Genomic DNA, 27,479 nt, shown 5'->3' on the forward strand with positions numbered 1-27,479 from the left:
TTTGCAATCATATCATCGACGTAAACTACGATTTCCTTGTGTATCATGTCATGAAACAAGGTTATCATGGCTCTTTGATACGTTGCTCCTACATTTTTAACCTAAATGGCATCACCCTATAGCAAAATGTTCCTCACAGAGTTATGAATGTAGTCTTTTCCATGTCTTCAGAATGCATCTTTATCTGATTGTATCCAGAGAAACCATCTATGAAGGAGAACAATGAGTAACCTGCAGTGTTATCTACCAAAGTGTCGATGTGAGGCAGTGGGAAGTTGTCTTTTGGGCTGGCCTTGTTTAAGTCTCTGTATTCTACACACATCTGCACTTTTTCGTCTTTTTTAGGGACGAGGACAACGTTGGCTACCCATTCTGAGTATATAACCACTTGTAAGAACCCCACATCAAATTGCTTCTTGACCTCTTCCTTTATTTTTACTGCAACATCGAGTCTAATCCTTCAGAGCTTCTGTTGAACTGGCTTGCACTCTTCTTTTATGGGGACGCGATGCACCGCAATATCGTCGCTCAACCCAGACATATTCTGATACGACCACGCGAAGACATCTTTGAACTCTTGCAATAATTTAATAAGGTCCCCTCTTATTTCCTCAGTTATGCAAGTTTTAATGTTCACCTCTTTCCCTTCTTTCAAGATCACATTCTCAATTGTCTCTTTACGGGGTAGAATCTGTTTCTCTTCCCGTTCTACCATCCTTAACAAATCTGGAGACAATCCACAGTCTTTGTCATTTTCAAAATCCTGAGATCTCTCTAAACACATATCTCGCTCAAAAGAAGATTCTGGGTCCGTTGCAGTGTCGCTCATGTCGTTGATATCTGGAGACCTATTGTAGACACGAAAGATATATCCAAAGAATGAATCTAAGTGTGGCTTATTTGTATGGCATGATTATGAATGAAATGAGACAATAAAAGAACATTTGCCCAGGATAAGACACAAAAGTGCATTTTTAATTGAAAATAAAGATGTTTGAACATGAGCCTATTTTGCAAAAGATTCTTATTGTTTCTAGGCTTAAAACAACAAGTGTGTTTTGAACATTACTCTGTATTAGCTCTAAAAACTACAGGAATTTCTTCCACAGTCTAGTTGTTCAGAACACTTCCAGGCTCATAAGGGCGAATGCCCAATAAGTTTTCTTCCATCTCTCCCTCTTAAAATATGGCATTGATACTCAAATTTTCCATCATATCTTCAGCCGTTCCTTCTCTTGTCATCTTCTGTTCAGGGTGGATAATTCCTCATGACACGAATGTATTGGATATATGGGGAAAAGTCATTAATTCCCACCTGACCTCTGCCCCACTCAATCGTGCTCTTCATCTCTCCTGCTTCCTCTCTAGCTCTCTCTTCTTTTGCTTCGCATCTGGCTTATACCCTAAGCCAAAGCAATCCCATTTGTTAGCCAAGATTGGCACTTTGACCCGTCCATGGAGATATTTCCCGACTCCCCTTCCAAGCAATGCCTATTTTCCAACTGTCAGTTAAAAGCTCATCCTCGTCGCTTAAGATATTTTGGGCATTGAGACCTTACTTCTCTCACTAATGAAGGTTGCATTCACAAATTGTAATGACCGAAAGGAATATTCTGTTGCTTCACTATCATTCACTGTGTATGGCGTATCACTGGTAGCAGATGCAATAATATCATCCTCTGTGTTTATTATTATCAGTCGGCCTTCCACCACCAACTTTAGCTTTTGATACAGTGACGATAGCATTGCCCCCGCCAAGTGAATCCAAGGCCTCCCCAATAAATAATTATAAGAAGGCCTGATGTCCATCACTAGGAAGTCTACCTCGTATGTGTTTGGTCTGATTAGAAGAGGTACCTCAATCCTTCCTATTACTTTCCTTTCAGTGTCGTCGAATGCCCTAACTATGTTCTGGCATGTTTTCATATGAGAGCTGTCCATAGGCAACTTGTTCAATGTGGACAGGGGCAAGACGTTCAGTGCCGATCTATTGTCAATTAGTACCCCCGGTAATGTATACCCTTTGCAACGAGTGGTAATGTGTAGAGCCTTGGTGGATCCCATGCCCCCTGGCGGTATTTCATCGTCACTGAAATAGATGAAGTTATTGACACTTATGTTACTGACAAGGCGGTCTAGCTTTTTTACCGAAATGTCGTCAGCGACATAGGTTTCATTTAATACTTTCACTAGTGCATTACTGTGCATCTCTGAACTTAAGAACAGAGCCAGTATCAATATGGGAGTCGGCTGCTTGTGTAGTTGTTCCATAACACTATACTCGCTGTGCTTTAGGAACTTCAAGAATTCCTTAGCTTCTTTCTCTATTATAGGCTCATTAAGGGGTAATTTCGGCTTTTCTTTCCCTTGTTCGATCACCAAAGATTTCCCTTTTATAGGCTCGACTTTTGTAGTTGGCGTTCTGACTAGACTCTCCTCTCCTGAAGATGTCACATTGCAGTTATAATTCCAATGTACCCTTTTGCTATCTTTATAAGGAAAAGCCTTGGGTTTCTGAATTATAACTCTTGGTGCAATTTTTGTTTTGGCTTCATTGATTCTCAGTCGTGAAATGATCACCATCGGGTGATTGACATCAAATACCTTTTCTATCAAACCCCCAAGGTGTATACATCTTCTCCTTCGATAAATTCAAAAAACTCCATCTCTTTGTTGTCCATTAGACCCTGTACCAGGGCTCTAAATTCATTGCATCTTTCAATCTCGTGATCTCCCTTATTGTAGAACTTAAATAGTTCCTCACATCTCGGAATTTGCTTCCCAAATCCCGCGTGATTAACCTTCTTTCCACTATTTTCCTCCAAACCTCTCTCAACAGGGTTCGTATTTCTGCAACATTCAACTTGATTATCCTCCCCATATTCTCGACTATCGTGTTTACCCCATTATCAGTATGATTGGGTAATGGATTTCCTACACTAAGTGCATCATTTAATTTCACAACACCCATTTTGATGAGCCTTTTGACTAACCTTTTGAAATGGATGCAATTCTCTATCGAGTGTTCCGTGATTCCTGCATGGTATTCACATTGAGCACTTGCATCGTACCACTTAGGGTATGGAGGTTGCATCAGTTTTAAGTAGAAAGGGGATACAACGTGTGCATCAAATAAACTTTGTATAGCTCCCGATATGTTATTGGAATGGGAGTAAACTAGAGCTTCTCCGTGTTTTGCTTTGTATTAGGCTCTTGTCTTGGCAAGGCTTGCTGGCCCTTGGCTACCGTTCTCGGTTGGTTTACCATGATTAGTTTTGTATAACCCGTGCTCACATTGCTAACTTCATTTTATCTTTTCTTCGTGGCCGACCTTTTAGTGCTTTCCCCAGCCTCTATCTTTTCACACCTTATCACATTCTCTATCATTTCACCGGACATCACTATGTCCGCAAAACTCTTAGTTGCGCTTCCCAGCATGTGATTAATAAAAGGTGCTTTCAAGGTATTAATGAAGAGCATGGTTGTTTTTTTTTCCAGTAGCGACGGTTGGACTTGTGTAGCAACTTCACTCCATCTCTGAGCATATTGCCTGAAACTTTCACTTGAATTTTTCTCCATGTTCTGTAACGTGATCCTGTCAGGCGCTATGTCCGTCACATGGCCATATTGCTTCATGAAAGCCTGTGCTAAGTCCTTCTATGATTTAACTTGGGTACGATTCAGCTAATTGTACCATTTGGCTGTAGCCCCAGTCAAATTGTCCTGGAAACAGTGGATTAACAATTGCTCATTGTTGACATATCCTGTCATCCTCCGGCAGAACATTGTAATGTGGGCCTCAGGGTAGCTAGCCCCATTATATTTTTCAAACTCCGGTATTTTAAACTTTGGAGGGAGTACCAAATTTGGGACCAGGCTTAAGTCCTTAGCATCCATTCTACAATGATAATCAGCGCTTTTCAACGCCTTGAATTTCTCCTCCAGCCATTTGTATCGGTCTTCCAGTTGCTTTGGGAGTTTCGCTCTTGCCTTTCCCACTTCCATTATATCATTGAGGTCAGGGACTGAAGGATTTGCCCGATTGTCTTCGGGGTTAGAACTCGAGCCCATTGGAAAATTTGTCGGTGCCAAAGTACTGGTCTAACATTGGAGTCTAATATTGACAAACGCCCTTTGTGGTGGTGCTTGGGTATTCGTTGGGGTAAAACCTAGGGGTAAGCAGGGTCCTCGCTGTCGTCTCAGTATTGATCATGGGGTTCTTCCTTTTTTCTGGCCCTCTAATCAGTAACTGGGTCAATTGGTTCATCATATTCTTTTGATATTCCAGGATCTGATCCCTCATATCCTGTTGGATTTTAGCCAATTGTTCTTGCATCTGTACTTGCAGTTGATCCTGCATCTCCTTCTGCATTTGCTCTAATTTTTCCAACCTTTGATCCATAGCTTTGGTTTTTTTTCGAGTGTAGTATTGATGTTCCAGGGTAACTATAAGACGATTTCTAATTAATTAGGGTTCTTTTATGAAATTTAATGCACATGATGCGATGTAATGCAAATGCATGAGATGAATACAAAACTAAAAAAAGCGTCGATTCTAATTCAATTCCATTTAGAATAACTTTATTAGAAAACAAAATCCTTTACATAAAACAGATCATATATACGGCTTTGCCTTGACGCTCAAAGTTTTAACTCTCTTAAGAAGCCAAGCCAGCTCACGACCCCGGTCTAACTTTAACTCATATTTCACACTTAGCACGTCAGCCTGAATCGCTAAGGTTTGTAAATGATCGGCCATTTCTCGTATCTGAGCCACGGCTTCGCCCATGATGTAATCTTTATCCTTAACTTGATCCTGAGATCGATGGAGTTGCTCTTTCCAATGCTCTTCATTTGCTCCAAAGAGTTCAACCTGGAGTTCGCAGTTTTGTAAAGCAATTTCAACTTCTTCGACCTTCCTTTTCAACTCTTCGATCTTATTCAAATTCGCCTTCAGCTCTATTGTAGAGTTACGGCTACGACACTGATGAAGCGACTGTTCTAATTCTGCCACTATAGATTTTAACCCGACCTTCTCATTTTGGGTTTTCAACAGACTCTTTTTTAAGGTTCTTTTTTATAATGATCTAGAATAACGTATTTTTATGTATTAATCATGTGTTTATTCTAAGCTTGATCCTACTAATTTGAGCTATTTATGTCTTTTTATCTTTTAGGGATTGATTTGGAGGCAAAAGCAAAATTAATGGACAAAAGTGCTAATTTGGAGACACAATGGGTGATATATATACACAGAAAAAGATTGTGCTAAAAGTGCAAGCATGGAAGACACAAGGACTAAAATGCAAAAGAAGAGATTTTATTCTATAAGACTCCATTTTATTTATATTAGGATAATTTATATTAGGATAATTATTAGGATTATTTAAATTTTAGGATTTTATTTTAATTATCTCTATTTATCTTCAATTAAATGTATTTATCTTTTTAGAATTTAAGTTAAATTAAACTATCTCCCTAGCACTATAAATAGGGGGTGAAGTGACTCTATTTGGGTTCATCTTTTTCTGTAAACACTCTCCCCCTGAAAGTCTAGACTTTTGTTTCTTCATATTTTCTTTCAATAAAATTCCCTTTTCCATTTTTATATTTATTTTCTTTTCCACCATTATCATGAGCCACTAAAACCTATCTAGCTGAAAGTTGTCAATATTCCCCAAAAAAGATTCTTGAGGCCTAGAATCCGTACTTAGCCTTCTCGCCAAGTATTCATCATTTCTCCGCACTACAGGCTGACGCTTCCGTCCATGGCCCTTAAGAAGTAAGCTTTTCAGCATATACAAAGGCGGCCGCTTTGTATGTTTTGGAAGGATTGCATAGTCGGTTCGTTAACTTACTGCGTCAGAGGTTGACGAGCCAAAGAGACAAAATGGCGTGGGTTTCGCCATTGAAAAGGGTTGATCTAGCATAGATTACTGGCTCGAGTCAGGTTCCCTAAAAATCGTAAGTCTAATCTTTGGAGCTGGTGGTCGTAGGTGTCCTCTTCCACTATAACTGGCTTACTTGAGTTGAGAAGGGTCATTTAAAAGCCAAGGATCGAACCCAAGGCGGAATGAGACAACTGGAGGCTGGAATCTACCAATAAAAATTTCTTTTCCTTTAACTCTCTTTATTATTTTTATTATTTTCGTAATCACAATTTTAGTCAACTTTAGATTCTGTTTTTCATTCTTTTCCAAATCAAATATTTAATTCTGTTATTTTTATTTTTTTCTGCCACGCAAGTTTTCTTGGGCATGATTCTGCCCAGGATTTCGAGAAACAAGCATTCGTATAATCCGATCCCTGAGGATTCGACCCTACTTCCCATTTACTGGTCTTTTTCATTATTTTACAGGGAATAGGATATTTTTGGTACTCTCAACGACGCATCACTTTTCGACTTTGCACATCTTGATATTTTCTCTCCTGCCGATTAGTTTTGGCCTTCTCTTCTTGGATCTCGTGTCACCATTGTTTAGATGTTTTTTCCAACCCGGTGGTTTTCATTGATAGACACAATTTTTTATAATCTTTTTTTAAACTATCCAAATCCTCCTCGACCTTATTCTTACCTTTTCTCACTTTTTCGGTTTCTAGCTTCTGAACATCAACATCAAGTTTCAAATGCATCTTTTCTTGTTCCAGTTGCTCTATCTTCTTTTCGAGTTTTGCATTTTTTTCTCTCAAAGTCCTGCCTTATGATTTCTAACTCGGATGGGACCACTTGTAGGTATTCTTCCATCGATCGCGCGCCATTTTGATTTGGCTCGGGAATATTATTGTTGATCCTCTTACTCTGCCACTCATTATACTAAGGGGTAGTTATCAGACCTACTGCCAGTCTCTTCATCCAATAAGTCTGATTCCAAGCGTTGGACATCTCTCGTATCTTCTTCTTATAATTATCCCCCTTATATGGAAACTTGCACTGAGCTAACCCATGGGTTACCGGTATAAACTGTCTCGATCTGTACTGCCTTAATACAAGTAAATGAGCATATCCTACAACTCCCCAAATCCCAAGTAGGGGGATCCAGTCAAAATCCCCACATCGGTATACGATCTCATCAGGAACCGACTAAGGGGCTCTCCACTCGACATCCTCTTCTTGGAAATTTTGGAGGATTATCGCTATTTCCTCTGATATGTTATCCCGTCTTAGTGTAGCCGTTATTTCCTTTAATGGTGAGTAATTCTCGGAGAACACCTGATATGACACATTGTCTACCTTCCAAAAATGACTATGGAACCAAGCTAGCAACGGTTGCGCACATCCTATAAATCGACCCTCACTAGCTCTTCGGTACGCATTCAAAGATCTGAATGTTTCAGTTAAAATCACAGGAACGGGCGTGACCCGCTTATCCAGTCGGTCAAACAGATCAGAAACTGCCTCATCTACATGCCCTAGTGCCTTAGGGAAAACTACTAGCCCATAAATACTTAAAGCAAAAACATCCACTCTCTTCTTCACATTTGGGTGTTCCAAAATCAAGTCTTGCAAACTTTTCCTTAGAATACATTTGTTTTCTCCTTTTTGTTTGATTCGAGCCGTAACCCACTACTCACTCATCCTGGTGATATTCATCAATTTCTTCACAATGGTCGGAACACTAGCGGCTCTAGAATAGGCCCTGTCAACTTGAAATCTTGGGCATCGAAGTAGGGTGGTATATTCTTCCACTGTGGGCACCAAATCTACGTTCCCGAAGGTGAAACAACTGTAGGCCGGATTCCAAAATTAGGCCAAAGCCTGGAACAGATGCTTATCTATCTTGATGTCGAGTAAGTAGGGTAGATCACCGTAATTGTCGTAAAATAGCTGTTTGACTTCCTCACCCCATTGGGCCCAGATTTCCTTCAATTCTCACAGATCATTCTGTGTCACGCTGATATAAGTGAAGTCCCATAACTCTAACGTATACCCCGCTGTCAGGCTATCTCCCTTTTTCAATTGCGTTTTCTCCTACCATACACGGACAACTGCATTATCCTCCACTTTATCAAGAAATCTGTTCTCCATGATAAGCTCTCTATTTAGTAATCGAACTTGAACCGACACTCTTTTTATGATGAGATGCCATGCAATCACAAGCAAAACAACGCAGGTCAGTACAATTCATATGAAATTAAAGCAAGTAAGCAATAACAAGCAGAACACTTATTTGGACAACCGCTAATAGTTTGGTGTGGCTCTACCTAGGGTGGGCTCCTATGGGTCACTACATGTGGTTTGGTTCTAAAGACAGGGTACTTGAACCAGTAGATTCCTCGATCTTTACCCATTATAGGCTCATATAGATTGAGTTCGGTTCAAGGGAATACATTTCCCTATTGCCATGCGGAGATGATAATCTCACGGAGACATAGGTACAGATCTATCTCGGAAATGATCCACTATCCCATGTGGAGGTGAAAATCTCATGAAGGCGTAGTCTCTCACTCCCACTTAAATGGGTAGACCGAGTGATAATGCAATGCAATGTGCAGGGATATATCAAAAGATTCAAACAAATAAAGCAAATACAAAATGATGAAAGCCATAACCAAACCGAATAAAATGCGATGAAAGGATCATAAATTTTAAACCAAATTCAATTTTCGACAAAAAAGAAAAAAGTTAATCAACTTGCGACTCGACTCTCTTATGTCCCTAGTGGAGTCGCCAAGCTGTCGAAACTATTTTTTGAAAAATGGGAATCGACTTTTTAAAACGAAAGTTTGGAGTCGCCACCAATCCTTTTTTGATGAGGTGTGATCGGGTCACCTCGAAAAGTGGTTATTTTCAATAAACAATTTGAGTTATTAAAAATAATTTTGGTCTACGAAATTCAGAAAAATTGGTTCGGGAGTCGGTTACGCACGAAGAAGGATTAGCACCCTCATAATGCCTAAAATTGGTACCTAATTGATTAATTAGTGTCTTTGTGTCGAAAATTAAAAATTTGAAGAGATTTTAGGAATACGATCCTTTGTTAAAATATTATTTAATCGAAAATTTTTTTAGGAGATAATATATTTTGCACTAATCGAGGGAAAAGATCACGTCCCGTAAGTTAGGACACGATACCTTAAATCCCCGAAAACAAGAAATAACACTGAAAAGTTTTATTCTTTGAAAGAGACATTCAATTATCTCGTTTTTTAGAAAGAAATCATATTCCGTAAGTTAGAATACAAGTTCTTTTTAATTCTCGAGTTTATTTAAAATTCACATTTTTTAAAAGTATTCATTTATTTGGATTTAATGAGAAAATCGAAGCCCTTAAGTTAGGGTATAACTTTTGAATCCGAAATATGAAATAATGCTTATTTAAAAAAACATAATTTTAAATATATCGATAAAATGTAACATGATTTTCGTGGTAGAATGGAAAATAAATTAAGGTATTTACATGCATAATAGAATAATAAATGCGTTAATGTAAACAATAATAAAAAAATAAAAATAATATAAAATAAAATAAATCACCAAAAATAGAAAAAAATAATAAGCGTAAAAACTAAAACTTGAAACGGAAAAGGACTAATATTAAACAAAGAAATAAATGATCATGATAAAAACTTAAAAACAATAATATTAATAATAATGATGATATTAATAAATATAAAGAGGGAAGAAAAAATAATATTATATAAGAAGATATAAATTAATGATAAAATAAAATAAAGGTATATAAGGTTTTAGGTAAATAAATAAATAGAATGAAAATAATAGTAGTAGTAATAACAGATAAAACTAGTTAATATAGTACCATGATAATAATAAGAATAAGAATAATAAAATAATAGAAATAACAATACGTTACTAATAATAATAAAAATAAAAATGGTAATAAATATATATATAATAATAATAATAATAATAATAACATGTTACTAATAATAATAATAATAATAAGTAATAATATATAATAATAACAGAATAAAATAACAATAGTAATAATATTAAAATAATGATAATAATGTCAAATTAATCCATTTAATAATAAAATAACAAGGTAACTAAAAAAAGACTAAATTGAATTGAAAACAGGAGTTTTGGGGCAAATTCAGAAACAAATAAAAGAGAAAAGGACCGAATTGAAATGTGCACTAAACGTGGAGGGATCGAATTGGAAAATATTCCCCCTCCAAAACGAATAGCTTTAAAAAGGACCGAATCGAAATCAAGCCAAAATCATGGGGCCAAAATTTAAATTTTAAAAATACTCGATTGCAAAACCATGAAAAAGCGGAAGGGCCAAAAGGACAAATAACCCTTCCGCTTAAAAACATACGGATCCTAGGCTGGATGGGTTGGGTCAGATCAAGTCAGGGCAAAACAACGCTATTTTGGGGTTTAAGGACTCAGGCCAAAACGACGCTGTTTTAGCCCTTTATTTAAGTCACATTTTTGCCAAAAAAAAATCTATCTTTTTTTTTTAAACTTCAAAAACCTTTGAACTCTCTCTTCCACTCCAAATATCCGGCCATGGCACCGGGCGCCGACCACCGCCAGGCTCACATCATGCATCACAGCATACAAAGTGGTCGAAGCCCAAAAATGCTCATTTTTTCAGGAGATCCAAAATGGGTGAGTCTTCCCTCTTTTTCTATTATCTATCCTTTATATATATATATATATATATATTTGTATGTAAAATAAATTCGGAAAAAAAGAAAAATAAAGGAAACAAAAAAACCTTGGTGCTTTTTAATGCTATTTTTTCTCTCCGATCTTCCTTTGAGGTTTGTTATTCGTGTGTTTTTTGTATTGCGTTTTTGTAAAAAAAAATGAATATTTGTGGCTTTTTATAGCCATATTTACAATTGTTTATTGCCTCTACTCGTTGCAGGTATGGTGAACGTAGATGGCGTGATGCGTGGGCGCATGGTGGAGAACGTGGGTGGTGGAGGCGTGGGTAGTGGCGGCTGAAGAGGGAAGCAGCGGCTAGGGCCAGGATTTTCTTTTTTTGCTGAAAAACTAGTTTAGTTTTGGGCTATTTGGGATCTGGGGTTAAGTTTATTTTGAGCTTGTAATTTTACTTGTTGTTTTTGTAAATTTGGACCTTTATTATGTGGACTGTTTGGGTTTTATTTATTTATTGGGCAGACAGAATTGGCCTGCTACACTCTTATATTTTAAATTTTCAATTTTGTTAGCATCATTAAATTTAATTACTTAGAATTTATTTGTTGTCGTGCGCATATTAGAAGTCGCTTTGGAAATTGTTTAATATATTTCTAATGTGACTTTTAACATGCGCATAGTAAGGAAAAAATTTCGTATGCTGAAATTGTAATTATAATTCATATTGGAATTGGAATTGGAATGATTTTAGTGTAAATTTGAAACAAAATGTAATTTAATTTTGTGTATATTATAAATTGGAATGATTTCAATGTAAGTATGATACGTTATAATTTTTTATTCTTTATTGAAACAATGTCATTTTTATGTATGATTAATTGTATAATAAAACTGATTTTTGATAATTTTCATGTAATTATGATTCATATTCGAATTGTAATATATAATTTAAACAATGTATTTTGTAAATATAAATTAATACAATATAAATGTATAAAAATATTTTTTTACCTTTTTTTTAATGAAAAGACTGATATTATTAGCACACGATTCGAAGTGCCAGGTGGTTACATCAAAATAAAGCAGAAAAGACAAATACCACTGGAGCAAGTAAAATAATAAAAGCAAACGACAAGAAAAACAAAAAAGAAACAGACCAAACGTCCAAAGCCATAAATGCGCACATAGAAACGTTCCAAAAAACCACAAAAGCAAAAAAACAAAACCCACTCTGGCCTTCAAACAAAAAAGAGAGCACCCACAAATACCAGCTAAAAACAGCTTCCTTCTCATTGTAAAAGACGATTCAGATGTGAGAGGAAAACCCAAGTGCTTTGAAACCAGTCATGGAGATTCAGAGAACCTTCTCCACTACAAAGCAAACTATGACAGTCTTTGATTCGTCTGCATCCAGCTCCTCCAATCCTTTTCCACAGACCGCATTACTGAAGCCGGAACTCCATCAACCCCAAACCCAGATCTTTGGATTCTTTGCCCTTCCGCTGCCATGGTACGGGCTGCATCATTAACAGAACGAAGAATAAAAAGGTAAACTACCTTTTTGAAATAATGTTCTAAATCTCGAATGTGATGGATAATAAGTCTGAGGATCGATTTATCTTCCACCCTTGCTTGCAGCTTTTTGATAACTGTCAAAGAATCCCCTTCTAAGACCAGGCACCAGAAACCCATCATTCGTGTGAACAGTAACGACTTTTCATATGCCCGTGCTTTAGCAATAAATGCATCGAATGCATCAGCAACATCCTATATCAGATAAGTTTCGGCTCCTCTAATTTCACCTCTAGAATCTCTCGCTAAAACTGCTATTGTAGAAGTTCTAGAATCTCTTTAAAAGGTAGCGTCAAAATTTAATCTTGATGAAACCCAAAACTGGAGGCCTCCAATACCCTTTTCTTAGAAAACCATCAGAACCACCGAGTTTCTCTTTACAAAGATTTACTTCCTGAACATAACCATGAATAAACCTAAGCACTTCCTGCAGAGAAAATTTGGCATCTTCATGAATAAATTGATTTCTCCTATACCACATGGTCCAAATAGAAATTGAAATAATTTGTTTGCTTTGATCATCTGCTGCAATAAAAGTTTTGACAAAGTGAATCTTGTAATTGGAGGTGTTATCAACAAGAGCAGTTTTAATTTGAAGGGAAGCTCATACACCATGAAGAAGACTACAAGACCACAACAGATGATCAGTGTCTTTTGATGCTTCCTTGCAAAGAGGACAGACATAATCATTCCTTAACTTTCTTAACAATAAATTACTGTAGTGAGGAAAATAATTGTTAAGCAATCTCCAGATATGTATTTTTATTTTCTCCGGGGTGTTAATAGACCGCAAAGACTTGTAAAAAATCTTGTAGATATCAGCAGTAGAGTTGATGTAGTTGATGTTCTGTAAGTAGTCAGTAGTAAGAATTCTATAACCACTTTTCACCGAATACTCTCCAGACCCCTCATACTTCCACACCAGTAAATCTTCCGTTGAAGTCTCAAAAATCGGGATGGAAATAATACGTTGCACCTGATCTTCATTCACAAGGCTATAAATAAGTCACTTATTCTAGGTGTTTGTCTCAGATTTAATTAATTGATTTACTGTTGTCCATCTTGGATTCATACGTTGCCCTGATATTCTGTTGTTTTCCACTCCAGGCAACCAAGGATCATTCCAAATGTTTACCTTAATGCCGTTGCCAATTTTCCACAAAACTCCATCAGCAATAAAATCACGAGCGTTGCAAATGCTCCGCCAGGTAAACGAAGGGTAAAAACCTATCTTGGCTAATAAAATATCTGAATATGGATAATAACAAGCTTTAAGAACTTTGGCTAAAAGACAATTGGGCTGGGATAAAAGATGCTACACTTGCTTTGCTAATAACGATTTATTAAACAAATGCATATTTTTGAAACCCAACCCACCGACACTCTTTGGTTTACGCAAAACATCCCAATTGCTCTAATGAATACCCTTCAGCGATTTATTATTTGCCCACCGAAATTTTTTTATAATACCTTCAAGCTTCCTACATAAGAGTTTAGGCAATTCAAAATATTGCATTGCGTAAACTGGGATAGATTGTAGGATTGATTTGACAAAAACTTCTTTTCCCCCTATCGATAAGTAGCGTAAACTCCAGCCATCTATGCGTCTTCTGAACCTGTCAATAAAATTAGCAAAAGTCCAACTCTTCTTACATCCAACCATCATTGGCAACCCTAAATATTTCTCTGGGTTTAAAGCAACCCTTACTCCCAATGTAGTAGTGATGGTATCCTTGATATTAACATTAACATTAGCCCCGAAGTATATTAGAGATTTTTCAAAATTCACCATTTGGCCTGAAATTGTCTCATACTCCTTTATAACATCACTCACCACCTTAGCCCCTTCAACAAATGTGTCCCTAAAAAGAATACAATCATCCGCAAAAAATAAATACTTTATCAAGAATCTTTCTCTTCCAATAGGAACTCCTATCATCAACCCCTTTTGCTCAGCTTCTTTAATAAGAGTTGAGAATCCCTCAACACAAATAAGAAATAGATAGGGACTAAGAGGATCACCCTGTCTTCAACCTCTCGAAGGTGAAGACCATTCACTGCTCAACCCATTAAGATTCACCGAATAAGAAACCGAGCAAACACATCTCATGACAAGAACAATCCAGTCCGCATGAAACCCTAAATGAGTCATTATTCCAGCAAAAAAATCTCATTCAACACGATCGTACGCTTTACTTATATCAAGTTTCAGTGTAAAATTCCCCTTTTTACCTTTCTTCTTCGTTTTCAAAGAATGAAACACCTCATAAGCAATAAGAACATTATCCGAAATATGTCTTCCAGGAAAGAAAGCCCCTTGAGCTTCATTAATACAACTTCCCAAAATAGTACTCATATGATTCACCAAGATTTTCACGATAATTATGTAAACAACATTACAAAGGCTTATGGGTCTAAATTGAGAGAAATTTTTCGGTTTATCAACTTTAGGAATTAAAAAAATACGGGTTTTATTAATGGTTTCAATCTCAGATTCACCATTCAAAATAGATAAGCAATAGTTAAACATTTCAGGACCAATAATTTGCCAGTACCTTTGAAAGAAAATTGCTGGAAATCCATCACTGCCGGGGCTTTCAATGGTTCCATCATCTTAAAAGCACATGTGATTTCCTCCTCCATAAATTGTTGAAGTAGAGAATCATTCATATCATCAGTGATTCGTTTTTCCACCAGTCCAAAAACACGCTCATCTGATCCCATTTTAGAAGCCGAGAATAAATCTTCGAAAAAATCAAAAGCTAGTTTTAACATCTCCTCTATCGTATGAGTCCTTGTGCCATTCATCCCTTCTAATTCATTAATTCGACCGCGATTCTGCCGTTGAACAGCCATTTTATGAAAAAAGCTGGTATTTCTATCTCCATTTTTCAGCCAGTTGAATCGAGCTCGTTACTCTCAAAATAATTCTTCCTGATCAGCCTGAAGATTACGTCCTACCTGTACATTTGTAATTTCAGCAAGAACTTCATTAGTTGGCTCCTGATCATAAAGGCAATTTAATTTTTCCTCCAGTTCCAAACGACTTCTCTTTGATTCTCTAGATCTGATTCTACTCCATTTCTAAAGATGTTGTCCAAGACCCCTAAGCTTATCAGGGATATTTCCAGTCGTTTCTCCCTAACTTCTTCGAATTTCTCATTCCAAATAATTATCCAGACACCAACTAACATCAAATCGAAAAACATCTGAAGAAGTGTTTTTCCTCTGATTTCCAAAAGTATCCAGTAAAATCGGGCAATGGTCTGAGAATGAATGATTTAAGTGTTCAACTTGGTAATTAGGACAAATATTAATTGTAGGAGCCCAAATTAGCCCAATAACCCATTACAAACCAACCCCAAACCCAACATTAATTAAACAAGCCCAAACCCAATCTAAACCTAAACCCTAGCCCAAAAGAAAAAAACACAAAGCAAGTCAGAACAAAAAAACCCTAGCCACCTTCCCACTTGCGCCGCAACCACCCTCTGACACCATGCCACCGACGTCAGCCCACTTGCACCGGCCACCAACTCTGCAGCACCGTTCAACTGCTTCTGCAAGAGAAACATGCGAAAAGACATGAATAATAGACTAATATTTGCAAATGGTTATAAAAACCAAATCAAAATTCTTTGTAAGAGGTTTTGGCAAATCCATGAAATAAATCATCATACTAAAACAACAACAACAGTCCCAAAAACATACAAAGATAACAAGTATTCAAAGAAGAAAACAAAAGCAAACGGGATAAAGGTTACTTTTTTATTTTTCTTTTATTTTTTTCCCGATTTTCGCATACATATATACACATATTTCTTTATTTTTTCTATTAATATAAACATAAAATATATATATTTTAAAACTAGAAAAAAAATAAAAAAATGACCTTTTGAGAAGACCCTGGATCCATTCCGCTGGAGCGGTCCCATCATCCCTCCATCAAAAGGTGAAATTTATCATGGATGGCTATTTGGTCACCGTCGAGGGAGAAGAAGACATTGTCGCATCTATCTCTGCTGATGCCCCATACCTTGAAGTAAGCAAAGACGCAGTGGAATGTTCCTTCTGATCCATTGAATTTGTCAATGCCACATTCGTAGCTGAGGGAAACAGAATTCCTGTGCCAAAATTGTCAAGAAATACCAGGATGGGTATCAAGCTGACTGTGGGGAGAGGAGCCCGAGCGAGGAAAGGTTTGGGAAAATTTCAGCAAGGAATAGTCAAGGCTCTAAAGCCAATGCACCACAAGGCCCGATACGGCTTGGGGTTTCAGCCGAACATGCGTCAAAGAAGAAAACAATGGAAGAAGGATCAAGAAAGAAGGATCACAAGAACCTTAGGCCGAGAAATAGAATGGGAGCCCATAATGTACCCTCTTTTGTCAAAAACATTTACATCTGCAGGGATGATATACCCCGGACAGGATAATATACAAAGCACGCTGTTATTAATTAAAAGAGGTCTTCAGAATGTCAGTATAAATGTCATTGACAAAGGAAGTGAGGCAAGTAAAGATGTTTCAATGATACGCCCTTGTCCTCCTGGTTTCATGTTGAACAAATGGACTGCCGAGGACCTTCTTGTAGTTTATAAGTCTTCAGAGTAATGCTCAAACATTAACCCTCTATTGTGTCCTTAGATATAATAGAATTCTTTTGTAAGGGCTTGCATTCGCTCTTTATCATTTAAATGGATATCAATAAAGATGCATTTTGTCACGATCTTTCGCATTATCACTAATTTCATAATCATTTTCTCATTTCATAGCCTATCCTTACATTTGCCTCATACCATGCCATAACATTTCGTTTGTTGGTTCCAATACTTGGATACCCCTCTAGTTTCCTTTTCCATTCAACTTTTAGGTGCTCAGATATCAACAGCATGAACAAACCCGTTACGAGTCTTGAAATCGATTTTGAGAAGGCTGTTTGTTTAGGAGAATTCGAAGCTAAAGACTATGCCTCGTCTCCTGACTTGCTAAGAATGGTGGAACAAGAGGGTAAAGAGATTTTGCCTCATCAAGAATCTATTGAAATAATAAATTTTGGAACTGAAGAAAAGAAGCAAGAAGTGAAGATTGGGACTTCTATTTCGGGAGACACTAGACATAATTTGATTGCTTTGCTCCGCGAGTACAAAGATGTATTCGCATGGTCATATCAGGACATGCCAGGATTGGATGAAGATGTAGTGGTCTATAAGCTCCCATTAAAGCCAGAATGCAAACCCATTCAGCAAAAGTTAAGACGGATGAGACCTGAGATGTTGTTGAAAATAAAAGAGGAAGTCAAGAAGCAATTTGATGCTAGCTTCCTACAGGCCTCCAAATATTCAGAATGGGTGGTTAACATAGTCCCGGTACCAAAGAAAGACAGAAAAGTACGAATGTACGTGGATTATCGTGACCTGAATCGAGCAAGTCCTAAAGATAATTTTCCCTTACCACACATTGATACGTTGGTGGATAACACAGCAAAACATTCATTGTTTTCCTTTATGGATGGATTCTCCGGGTATAATCAGATCAAGATGGCCCCGAAAGATATGGAAAAAACTACCTTCATAACGATGTGGGGAACGTTCTGCTACAAGGTGATGCCATTCGGGTTAAAGAATGCTGGGGCAACATATCAAAGGGTTATGGTGACGTTATTTCATGACATGATGCATAAAGAAATAGAGGTCTACATCGACGATATGATTGCTAAATCCCGAGGGGAAGAAGAGCATGTAGTGAACCTCAAGAAGTTGTTCGGAAGGCTGAGAAAGTTTCAGCTAAAGCTTAATCTAGCCAAATGTACGTTTGGGGTTACCTCGGGAAAGTTGCTAGGCTTCATTGTCAGTAAAAGAGGTATCGAGGTTGATCCAGATCAAATAAAAGCCATTCAAGAGTTATCACCTCCGCGCATGCAAAAGGAAGTCAGAGGATTTTTAGGGAGGTTAAACTACATTGCCCGATTTATCGCTCAACTTACCAACCAATGCGACCCAATCTTTCGGCTTCTTCGAAAACACAACCCAGGAGAATGGAATGAGGAATGCCAGGTGGCCTTTTGATAAGATAAAACAATATTTGTCTAGTCCTCCAGTGCTAGTACCGCTAACTCCAGGAAGGCCATTAATTTGTATCTGACTGTGTTCGAAAATTCAATGGGTTGCGTACTGGGGCAACACGACGAGTCAGGAAAGAAAGAAAAGGCGATCTACTACCTCAGCAAAAAGTTCACTGAATATGAGGCAAAGTATTCATCCATTGAAAAATACTGTTGCGCTTTGGTTTGGGTAGCTCGGAGACTCAGGCAATATATGTTGTATCATACGACATGGCTAATTTCGAAGTTGGACCCAATAAAGTACATGATGGAATCACCTGCACTCTCAGGAAGAATGACACGATGGCAGATCCTTTTATCGGAATACGACATTACCTATGTAAGTTAGAAGTCGATAAAAAGGAGCGCAATAGCTGATTTCTTAGCGACTCGAATGACAGAGGAATATGAGCCCTTGAGATTCGATTTCCCAGATGAAGACTTAATGTGCATCACAGAAAAAGAATCCGAGTCATCAAAAGAGAAGCCATGGAAGATGAGTTTTGATGGTGCGTCGAACGCCTTGGGGCATGGGATTGGAGCAGTCTTAATATCACCAGAAGGGAACCATTAATCGTTCACTTCTAGGCTAAATTTCTTCTGTACCAACAACATAGCGGAATATGAGGCCTGTATCATGGGACTTCGTGCATCTATTGAATGAAACATCGAAATCTTAGAGGTGTACGGAGACTCAGCGTTGGTGATATACCAAATTCGTGGAGATTGAGAAGTGAGAGATTCGAAATTAGTCAAATACAGCGATCTAGTGGCAGGACTGATTAAAGAATTCAAAGAAATAACTTTTAATTACTTCCCATGATAAGAAAACCAATTGGCTGATGCCCTGACCACTTTGGCTTCAATGTTCAAAACAAACAGAGAAACATAAATAATGCCTCTTCAAATGAGCATATATGAAGTCCCTGCACATTGTTTCAGCATTGTAAAAGAACCAGATGGACAGCCATGGTTCCATGAAGTCTTAGAATATATCAAGAATCAAAAGTATCCCGAACAAGTAAATGAGAATGAAAAAAGAACAATCAAAAGAATGGCAGCAGGATTCGTTCTTGATGGAGACATTCCGTACAAAAGAGGAAAATATCAGATGCTCTTGAGATACGTGGATGCTGTTGAAGCCAGAAAAATACTTGAAGATGTCCATGAGGGAATTTGTGGTACACATGCCAATGGTTTCACTATGGCTAGAAGATTATGAGACTCGGTTACTATTGGTTGACGATGGAAAGCCACTGCATTAGTTTTGTAAGAAAATGCCACAAATGTCAAATTTATGGCGATAAGATTCATGTAGCCCCTTCGCCCCTTCATGTAATGACTTCTCCGTGGCCTTTTTCCATGTAGGGCATGGATGTTATAGGGCCAATTTCCCCAAAAGCTTCTAATGGACACCGGTTTATTTTTGTGGTTAATGATTACTTCACAAAATGGATAGAAGCCGTTTCGTTTGCCAATGTGACGAAGACTGCAGTTTGTAGGTTTTTGAAAAAGGAAATCATTTGTCGATATGGTTTGCCTAAAAGAATCATTTCAGATAACGCCATGAATCTGAACAACAAGATGATGAAGGAGGTGTGTGAACAATTTCAAATAAAGCATCATAACTCATCACCTATCGCCCAAAAATGAATGGAGTTGTTGAAGCGGCCAACAAGAATATTAAGAAGATTATTGGGAAAATGACCGAGACATATAAAGACTGGCACGAGAAGCTACCGTTTGCTTTGTATGCATATTGCACATCTGTACGGACATCTACGGGGGCAACTCCTTTCTCTCTGGTCTATGGAATGGAAGTTGTGCTACCTATTGAAGTTGAGATCCCTTACCTACGAGTCTTAATGGAGTCGAAATTAGAGGAAGCAGAATGGGTTGAAGCTCGATATGACCAGTTAAACCTTATCGAGGAAAAATGTTTGAAGGCAATTTGCCATAGACAGATGTACTAGAAGAGAATGATCGCGGCCTATGATAAAAAAGTACGGCCAAGAGAATTTCACGAAGGAGAACTCGTGCTGAGAAAGATTCTCCCAATACAAAAAGACTTCCAAGGAAAATGGGCACCAAATTGGGAAGGACCATATGTCATAAAAAAGGCATTCTCGGGTGGAGCTTTGATTCTCACTGAGATGGATGGGAAGGAGTTACCGAATCTAGTGAACTCAGATGCTGTGAAGAAATATTATGCTTGAAAAAAAATAAAAGAAAAGAAAAGAAAAGGATTAGGATGAAAACCCGAAAGGGCGTTCTAATGAAGCAAACCTGGCTCAAAGAGTAAGATGTTTTGAACGATGGGTCAAACAGCGAGATTACAATATTTGGAGCATTTTTGAAAGCTCAAAATCTTCTACGCAAGAAGCCATGCTTGGAAAGATTCTTGATTAAGAAACGTGGAAGAGTTGATGCGTTGAATATCTAGAGCATTTGTATCCATTGAATGCGATCCCATTTCTCTTATATGACATTTTTTACTATTCTTGGTTAACTTTCTTTGTTTGTTACCTTTGAAATAAATGAATGAGAGGTACCCGTTTTGTCCCTACCTGACAATTTTCATGCATCTCATTATGTGTTTATTACATGATAAATAGTGAAATGATATACTCTAAACAAAAGAAATGTTAAGCATTACCTGGATGAAAATTTGACAAATACAAGAGTCTCAAAGTAAGGACAAAGTTCAACCAGGGGCAAAAGAGTGATGTTTGAGAAATGTTGATTACTCGTGAAGTTTGAGGACGAGTATAAAGCCTGAAGAGAAAGTCAAGAGTCAAAGCAGTGAATGCAGATCATCACAAAAATCGTGATGAAAAAAGACATGCGAAAAACATGCCTAAGGCGCATAGCATGATCATGTAGGCATATAAGCATTTAAGACCAACATGTGCATATCATGATAACATCATACATGACATATACAGGTGCTCCAGTAGAGCAAGAGGATGTGATGATAGCTGTATTGAATTAAAGGAAAAGACACCTGAGTTCAACAGGTTTTGGTATTGTGATATTTTTATTTCTGTTTTCAAAATTCAACTCATATTGCGAGAAGTGAGTTGAACCTCAGAACACGCTGAGGTATTTTCAATTTCTATTTTTCAAATTTCTGTTTTCAGAAATCAACTCATATTGCGAGAAGTGAGTTGAACCTCAGAACACGCTGAGGTATTTTCAATTTCTATTTTTCAAATTTCTATTTTCAGAAATCAACTCATATTGCGAGAAGTGAGTTGAGCCTCAGAACATGCTGAGGTATTTTCAATTTCTGTTTTTCAAATTTCAGTTTTCAGAAATTAACTTATATTGCGAGAAGTGAGCTGAGCCTCAAGACACGTTGAGGTATTTTCAGTTTATGTTTCAAAAATCAACTCATATTGCGAGAGGTGAGTTGAGCCTCAGGACACGCTGAGGTAATTTCAATTTCTGTTTTTCAATTTTTGCTTTTCAAAAAATCAACTCATATTGCGAGAGGTGAGTTGAGCCTCGGGGCACGCTGAGGTATTTTCAATTACTGTTTGTCAAAAATCAACTCAAATTGTGAGAAGTGAGTTGAGCCTCGGCTCACATGCTGAGGAGTTTTCAATTTCCATTTTTTCAAATTCTATTTTTCAAAAATCAACTCATATTGCGAGAGGTGAGTTGAGCCTCGGGGCACGTTGAGATATTTTCAAACTCTATTTTCAAAAATCAACTCATATTGCGAGAGGTGAGTTGAGCATAGGCTCACGTGCTGAGCTATTTCCAATTTTTGTTTTTAATGTCTGTTTTTTTTAAGAGTCAATTCATATTGCAAGAAATGAGTTGAGCTCAAGATCACATGCCGAGTAAAGAATAAAGATTGGAGCTGATTGAAGACACCAGATTTTGTCTCCCTGAAGTTGCAGTGGAGCTGATCAAGGATATTAGATCTTGCCTTTCTAAAGTTACAAAAGAGAAGACCACAAACCTCATCTCACTGAAACGATAGAAGAGTAGATTGAAGCTGTAGATCTTATCTTACTGAAGTTACAGTGAAGCAGATTGAAGCCACAGATCTCATATCCTTGAAGTTACATTTGAATAGATTGAAGCTACAAGGCATATGCCAGAAGATGCAGTAGATTGAACCAAAACTACGAGATGCGGTGGATTAGAACAAGACTATTTGGGAAAGAGGAGCTCCAAAGCAAGTCAAGACTCAACAAGACCGAGCAAATTTGGTCTTCCTTGAAAGTCTTTGCTCTATTCTCGTTGTACGACAATGAGCAAAGAGGGGTAGCTGTAGGAGCCCAAATTAGCCCAATAACCCATTACAAATCAACCCCAAACCCAACATTAATTAAACAAGTCCAAACCCAATCTAAACCTAAACCCTAGCCCAAAAGAAAAAAACACAAAGCAAGTCAGAACAAAAAAACCCCAGCCACCTACCCACTTGCGCCACAACCACCCTCTGACACCACGCCACCGATGTCAGACCACTTGCACCGGCCACCAACTCTGCAGCACCGTTCAACTGCTCCTGCAAGAGAAACATGCGAAAAGACAAGAATAATAGAATAATATTTGTAAATGGTTATAAAAACCAAATCAAAATTCTTTGTAAAGGGTTTTGGCAAATCCATGAAATAAATCATCATACTAAAACAACAACAACAATCCCAAAAACATACAAAGATAGCAAGTATTCGAAGAAGAAAACAAAAGCAAACGGGATAAATGTTACTTTTTTATTTTTCTTTTATTTTTTTTTTCCGATTTTCACATACATATAGACACATATTTCTTTATTTTTTCTATTAATATAAACATAAAATATATATATTTTAAAACTAGAAAAAAAAAACATGACCTTTTGAACTTCCGGCCACCGCGTGCGGTGGCTGGCGACTGTGGCCGACGACGGTGGTGGCGGCGATTGACCGGAGCCCTTGTCGGATGTTGAGACCTGCAGAGAAAAGAGAGAAATGAGAAAGAGTGTGTTTTTTTTTTAAAAAGCAAAGAAAAATGGGCTTTTGTAAAAAAAATTTTACATTTATAATATATATGAAACGACGCCGTTTCATTAGGCCCCCCAAGCGCCCAAAACGGCGTCGTTTTGGGGGGCCGACCCGCAACCCGACCCGTCAGTCTCAGGATCGGCGTGTTTTGTTTGGAAGGGCTAATTACGCAATTAGCCCTTCCGTCTTTTCCTGTTTTCGCAATTGAGTTTTAATATTTCTTAATTTGGCCCCGAAATTTGTTGCGCTTTGTGATCTGGTCCTCTGCCATGCGCTGCGTTTTGGAAGGAGGGAATATTGTGCTTTTGGTCCCCCCAGGTTACGCGCATATCGCTTTTTAGTCCTTTTCACTTTGTTTCTTTTTAAAATTGCCCCAAAACTTTGTTTTTGTTCCGAATTTAATCCTTTTTTAGATTTAAATTGATTTTTCTATTATCTTTGCTATTTTATTTTATTTTAAATATTATTTATATTATTCCTATAACTATCATTATCAATATTTTTATTATTACCGTTATTTTTATTCCTTTTATCATTTATTATCAATATTTTATTACTATAGTTACTACTATTATTTCTATTATATATGTTACGTATATACTTTTAATATTTTTATTATATATGTGTATATATTATATATTTTTATACATTATATGTATATATGTTTAATGTTATTAGTTATATATATTTCTTTACTATTCCATGTATATATTTTTATATTTTTATACCATATCGTGTATATATTTGAATACTATATTATATTTTTTTACATATTATCTTATGTACATATTCTTGAATACTATGTTATATATATATTTTAATACCATATTATATATATTATTATTATATTTTTTATCCCTATTACATTTATTATTAATATTAGTACATATATTTTATTATACGTATATATATACTTTTTATATAGTATTATTCCATATATCATTATATATATATATTTTACATACATACTCTTAATATCATTATTATGTATATACACTCATTGTTTCCATTTCTGTTTAATTTCGGTATTACGTTTAATATCGCATATATCTTTATTGTTTTAATATTATTGTCACACTTATATTTGCTTCAATATATTTCTAGCTCTGTCTTTTATTTATTTTTATTTCATATAAATTTGCTTTGCATTATTTCGAAAATCTTATTCTTGTTTTCTAATTAATTTCAATACATAAGGCAATGTACCAACTTAACATCAAGTCATTGATTTCATCACTATGTTGGGTGAAATTCATCGGCTCGTGTTAAAAACGAGACACCCTTCTAAAAAACCGAAAACTAAAAATTCTCATTTTTCAATCGGATCACGATTAAATGTCAAATTGAACTTGTATTTTTGAGAATCAAGACAACGTGTGTTTTACAAGATACCAATTGTGGGCGTTGCGAGGGTGCTAATACCTTCCTCGCGCGTAACTGATTCCCGAACCCTACTTTACTCTGATTTTGACGTAGACCTAAATTTGGCCTTCCTTTTGTTAAAAGAAAATGAATCTTCTTCTAAAAAGATGATTTATTAGGTGTCCTATCACACCTAGAAAAAGATCGGTGGCGACTCCCCCTCTTTATTTTAAAATCAAACTTCGGTTTTCAAGTTTTCATTAAATCACCACAATTAGCGACCAAGCTAAAATTTTTACGTCGCTACATTAATCCAATTCAAAGTCGCAACACCCCTGTCCAGCCTCTCCCTTATATTTGTAGAGAAAAATCTTCCACTCTTCTACATAAACCACCTTCCAATGTAGCCAAGGTCATTGAGTCCACAATCTTCCAATGCTATTCAAAAATTATGCATTTGACGATCAACTCGTAGTCGTCCTCCTTTCTTTTCAAAAGAGCTCATAATCTCATTAAAATCCCCTAGGACAACCCAAGGGATCCTTTGATCTTACCCCAACGCCTAAGTAATTCCCAAGACTCCCTTCTATTCTTTTCTTCCAGGTTCCAGTAAAAACCCGTTAAACGCCAAGTAGTATCACATTCAACATCTTGAACATCGACATCAATATGAAATGATGAAAATGACTTAAGGCAAATCAACGAATTCCCCTTCCACCCTTGCGATAAACCACTTTTTGATCCCACCACCCCAACATCGATTCCATTCTCAAATCTGCATTTCAATCTCACCGATTTCATCTTTTTAGCACTTAATTTTGTTTCCATTAGAAACAAAATTTGGGGATTAACGACTCTTAACTTATTCTTGAGCCTCTTAACAGTTCGTGATCTCCCCAAACCATGAACGTTCTAGCTAATTATTTTCATCGCATTCGGCTGCTCTGATCATCAGAGCTAGCCGTTACATCGGAATGACTTAATCCCCATTCTTCCCCACAATAAGTGATGAATCCTCCACAATCCTTTGTCATTTCTTTCCTTCCATATTAATTAAAGGATCATTTTCCTCTTTCAGCATTAAATCCAAGGGCCCATTCCCATAAATATTACCATGAATTGCACCACTGCCCAATTTGCGCCAGTTGTTAGATTCTTTATATAAAATCTATTGACTAGGATCCAAAGGGATTAATTTTGGATTTGAATATTGTTGCCACGATTCCTTCCTATAATTATTCCTCATATCATTTGGCCATTTACTACTTTGATTGTTACCTTCCATATTCAATTTGCTCCACTACGAACCATTAGACTGACGGAGCCACCTACTATCAGCTTTACCACGTCGACGCGTCTCAGCACGCAAAGATAAATCTCATCCAAAAATAATGTTCGTTAGCTCAATCCGAAGCTTAAGAGGGCAGAAGCTCTCACCATGCCCCAATTTGCCACAAATGAAACAGAAAAGGCTCAATTTCTCATATTGAAAACGGGCATATACTGTCTTGTCTTTCCCAATTTGGATCTTTTTCCTCATTTTCAATGGAAGAGTAACATCCAATCTAGCACGAATTCACATAAACTGTTTAAAACCCGAAGCCAGAATAGCAGTATCATATTCTAAAAATTTTCCCAAAAAATCACCAAATTGTCTTGCCATATGTTTAGTCATCAGACCTGGGGGCAAATCATGAATTTGGACCTAAAATTCAGTGAGATTTAATAAAATATATGACGGATTTTCTCCTTGCTGAATTTTTTGCAGAATGAGAAGATGGTTATTGAAAAACCAAGGAGTACCTGAGATCGCTCTTTGCATATCAATCTCATGGAAAAACTGGAAAAGATACCTCTTATCACCTAGATCTGATATACATATCCCTCCAATTGGATGCCATAAATCAGCCATAGTGTTGCGTAGAGAAGGGAAGTGGACAACACTATCAGTGAGACAGCATCGCACTAAACAAATCCGATAGTCCTAATCTCCTACCGTTGCTTCCTCCTAGAACGCCTCCTCTTCCTTATCACGAAGTCTCAGATTGGCTAGATCATCGTCCATATCAAGACTACGCTCAAGAGGAACAAAAAAACAACGTAAGGATACAATGAAAAAGAGCAAGAAAAAAGAGAAAAAAACAACTTTTTCTATTGGAATAGCATGTCAAACAACAGACAGAAACTCGTGTCAAACGATAGACCAACACCATTTTTTTACATTTTTAAATCTCTTATAAAAAATAAATTTATTTAGGAATATTAGTTTTTACGAATATATTTTTAATATGTAATTTGATATACTTTAATTATTAAATACAATAAACCTGTACATCACATAATTTAAGAAACTAGTATAAATTATATAATAAGATGCACAAGCATTTAGGTAGCAATTCAATGTATTATCTAGCGATAAATGGTGGCACGTATTCCATACTTTTCTTTTTTGAATTTTTATAAACATTTTATATTTTTTGAATTTCGATTTTTTATTCTTTTGAGTGTTTTATAATTTTTAGATTATTTGTTGATAATACATATAAGACAAATAATATCATGTTAGCATGAAATATATGTGGATTATCATGCAAGTTGTCATCCCAACATCACTAAAAAAATAATCTTTTAGTTAATATTTTTACTAAAAATAATTTGACACTTTTAAAAGATTAATAATTAAATTTAACTTGAAAAATAAGAAAGACAAAATTAATAAAAAAATGTAAGACTAAATTTAATATTATAGCTACCTATGAAACTTCGATCTACTGTTAAGATTAAAACATTAATTTAATTAAAACGATGTCTTCAGTATTATTTCTTTTCTTTTATAATTTTCATCTTTTAACGTCAAGATCACAG

General features: G+C 36.6%; 1 protein-coding gene across 1 annotated transcript; it reads right to left on the reverse strand.

Annotated features, from left to right (window-relative positions):
- Positions 1-12,440: 12,440 nt before the first annotated feature.
- Positions 12,441-15,004, reverse strand: LOC108488279 (uncharacterized). Its single transcript, XM_017792568.2, has 7 exons — positions 14,704-15,004; positions 14,381-14,470; positions 14,200-14,287; positions 13,619-14,010; positions 13,223-13,396; positions 12,759-13,129; positions 12,441-12,575 (listed from the first exon to the last, which is right to left on the reverse strand). The coding sequence occupies exons 1-7, from the start codon at positions 15,002-15,004 to the stop codon at positions 12,441-12,443; spliced, it is 1,551 nt and encodes a 516-aa protein (XP_017648057.2).
- Between the last annotated feature and the right edge of the window lie 12,475 nt (positions 15,005-27,479).

The sequence above is a fragment of the Gossypium arboreum genome, chromosome 10 (assembly GCF_025698485.1).
Source record: "Gossypium arboreum isolate Shixiya-1 chromosome 10, ASM2569848v2, whole genome shotgun sequence".
Lineage (NCBI taxonomy): Eukaryota > Viridiplantae > Streptophyta > Magnoliopsida > Malvales > Malvaceae > Gossypium > Gossypium arboreum.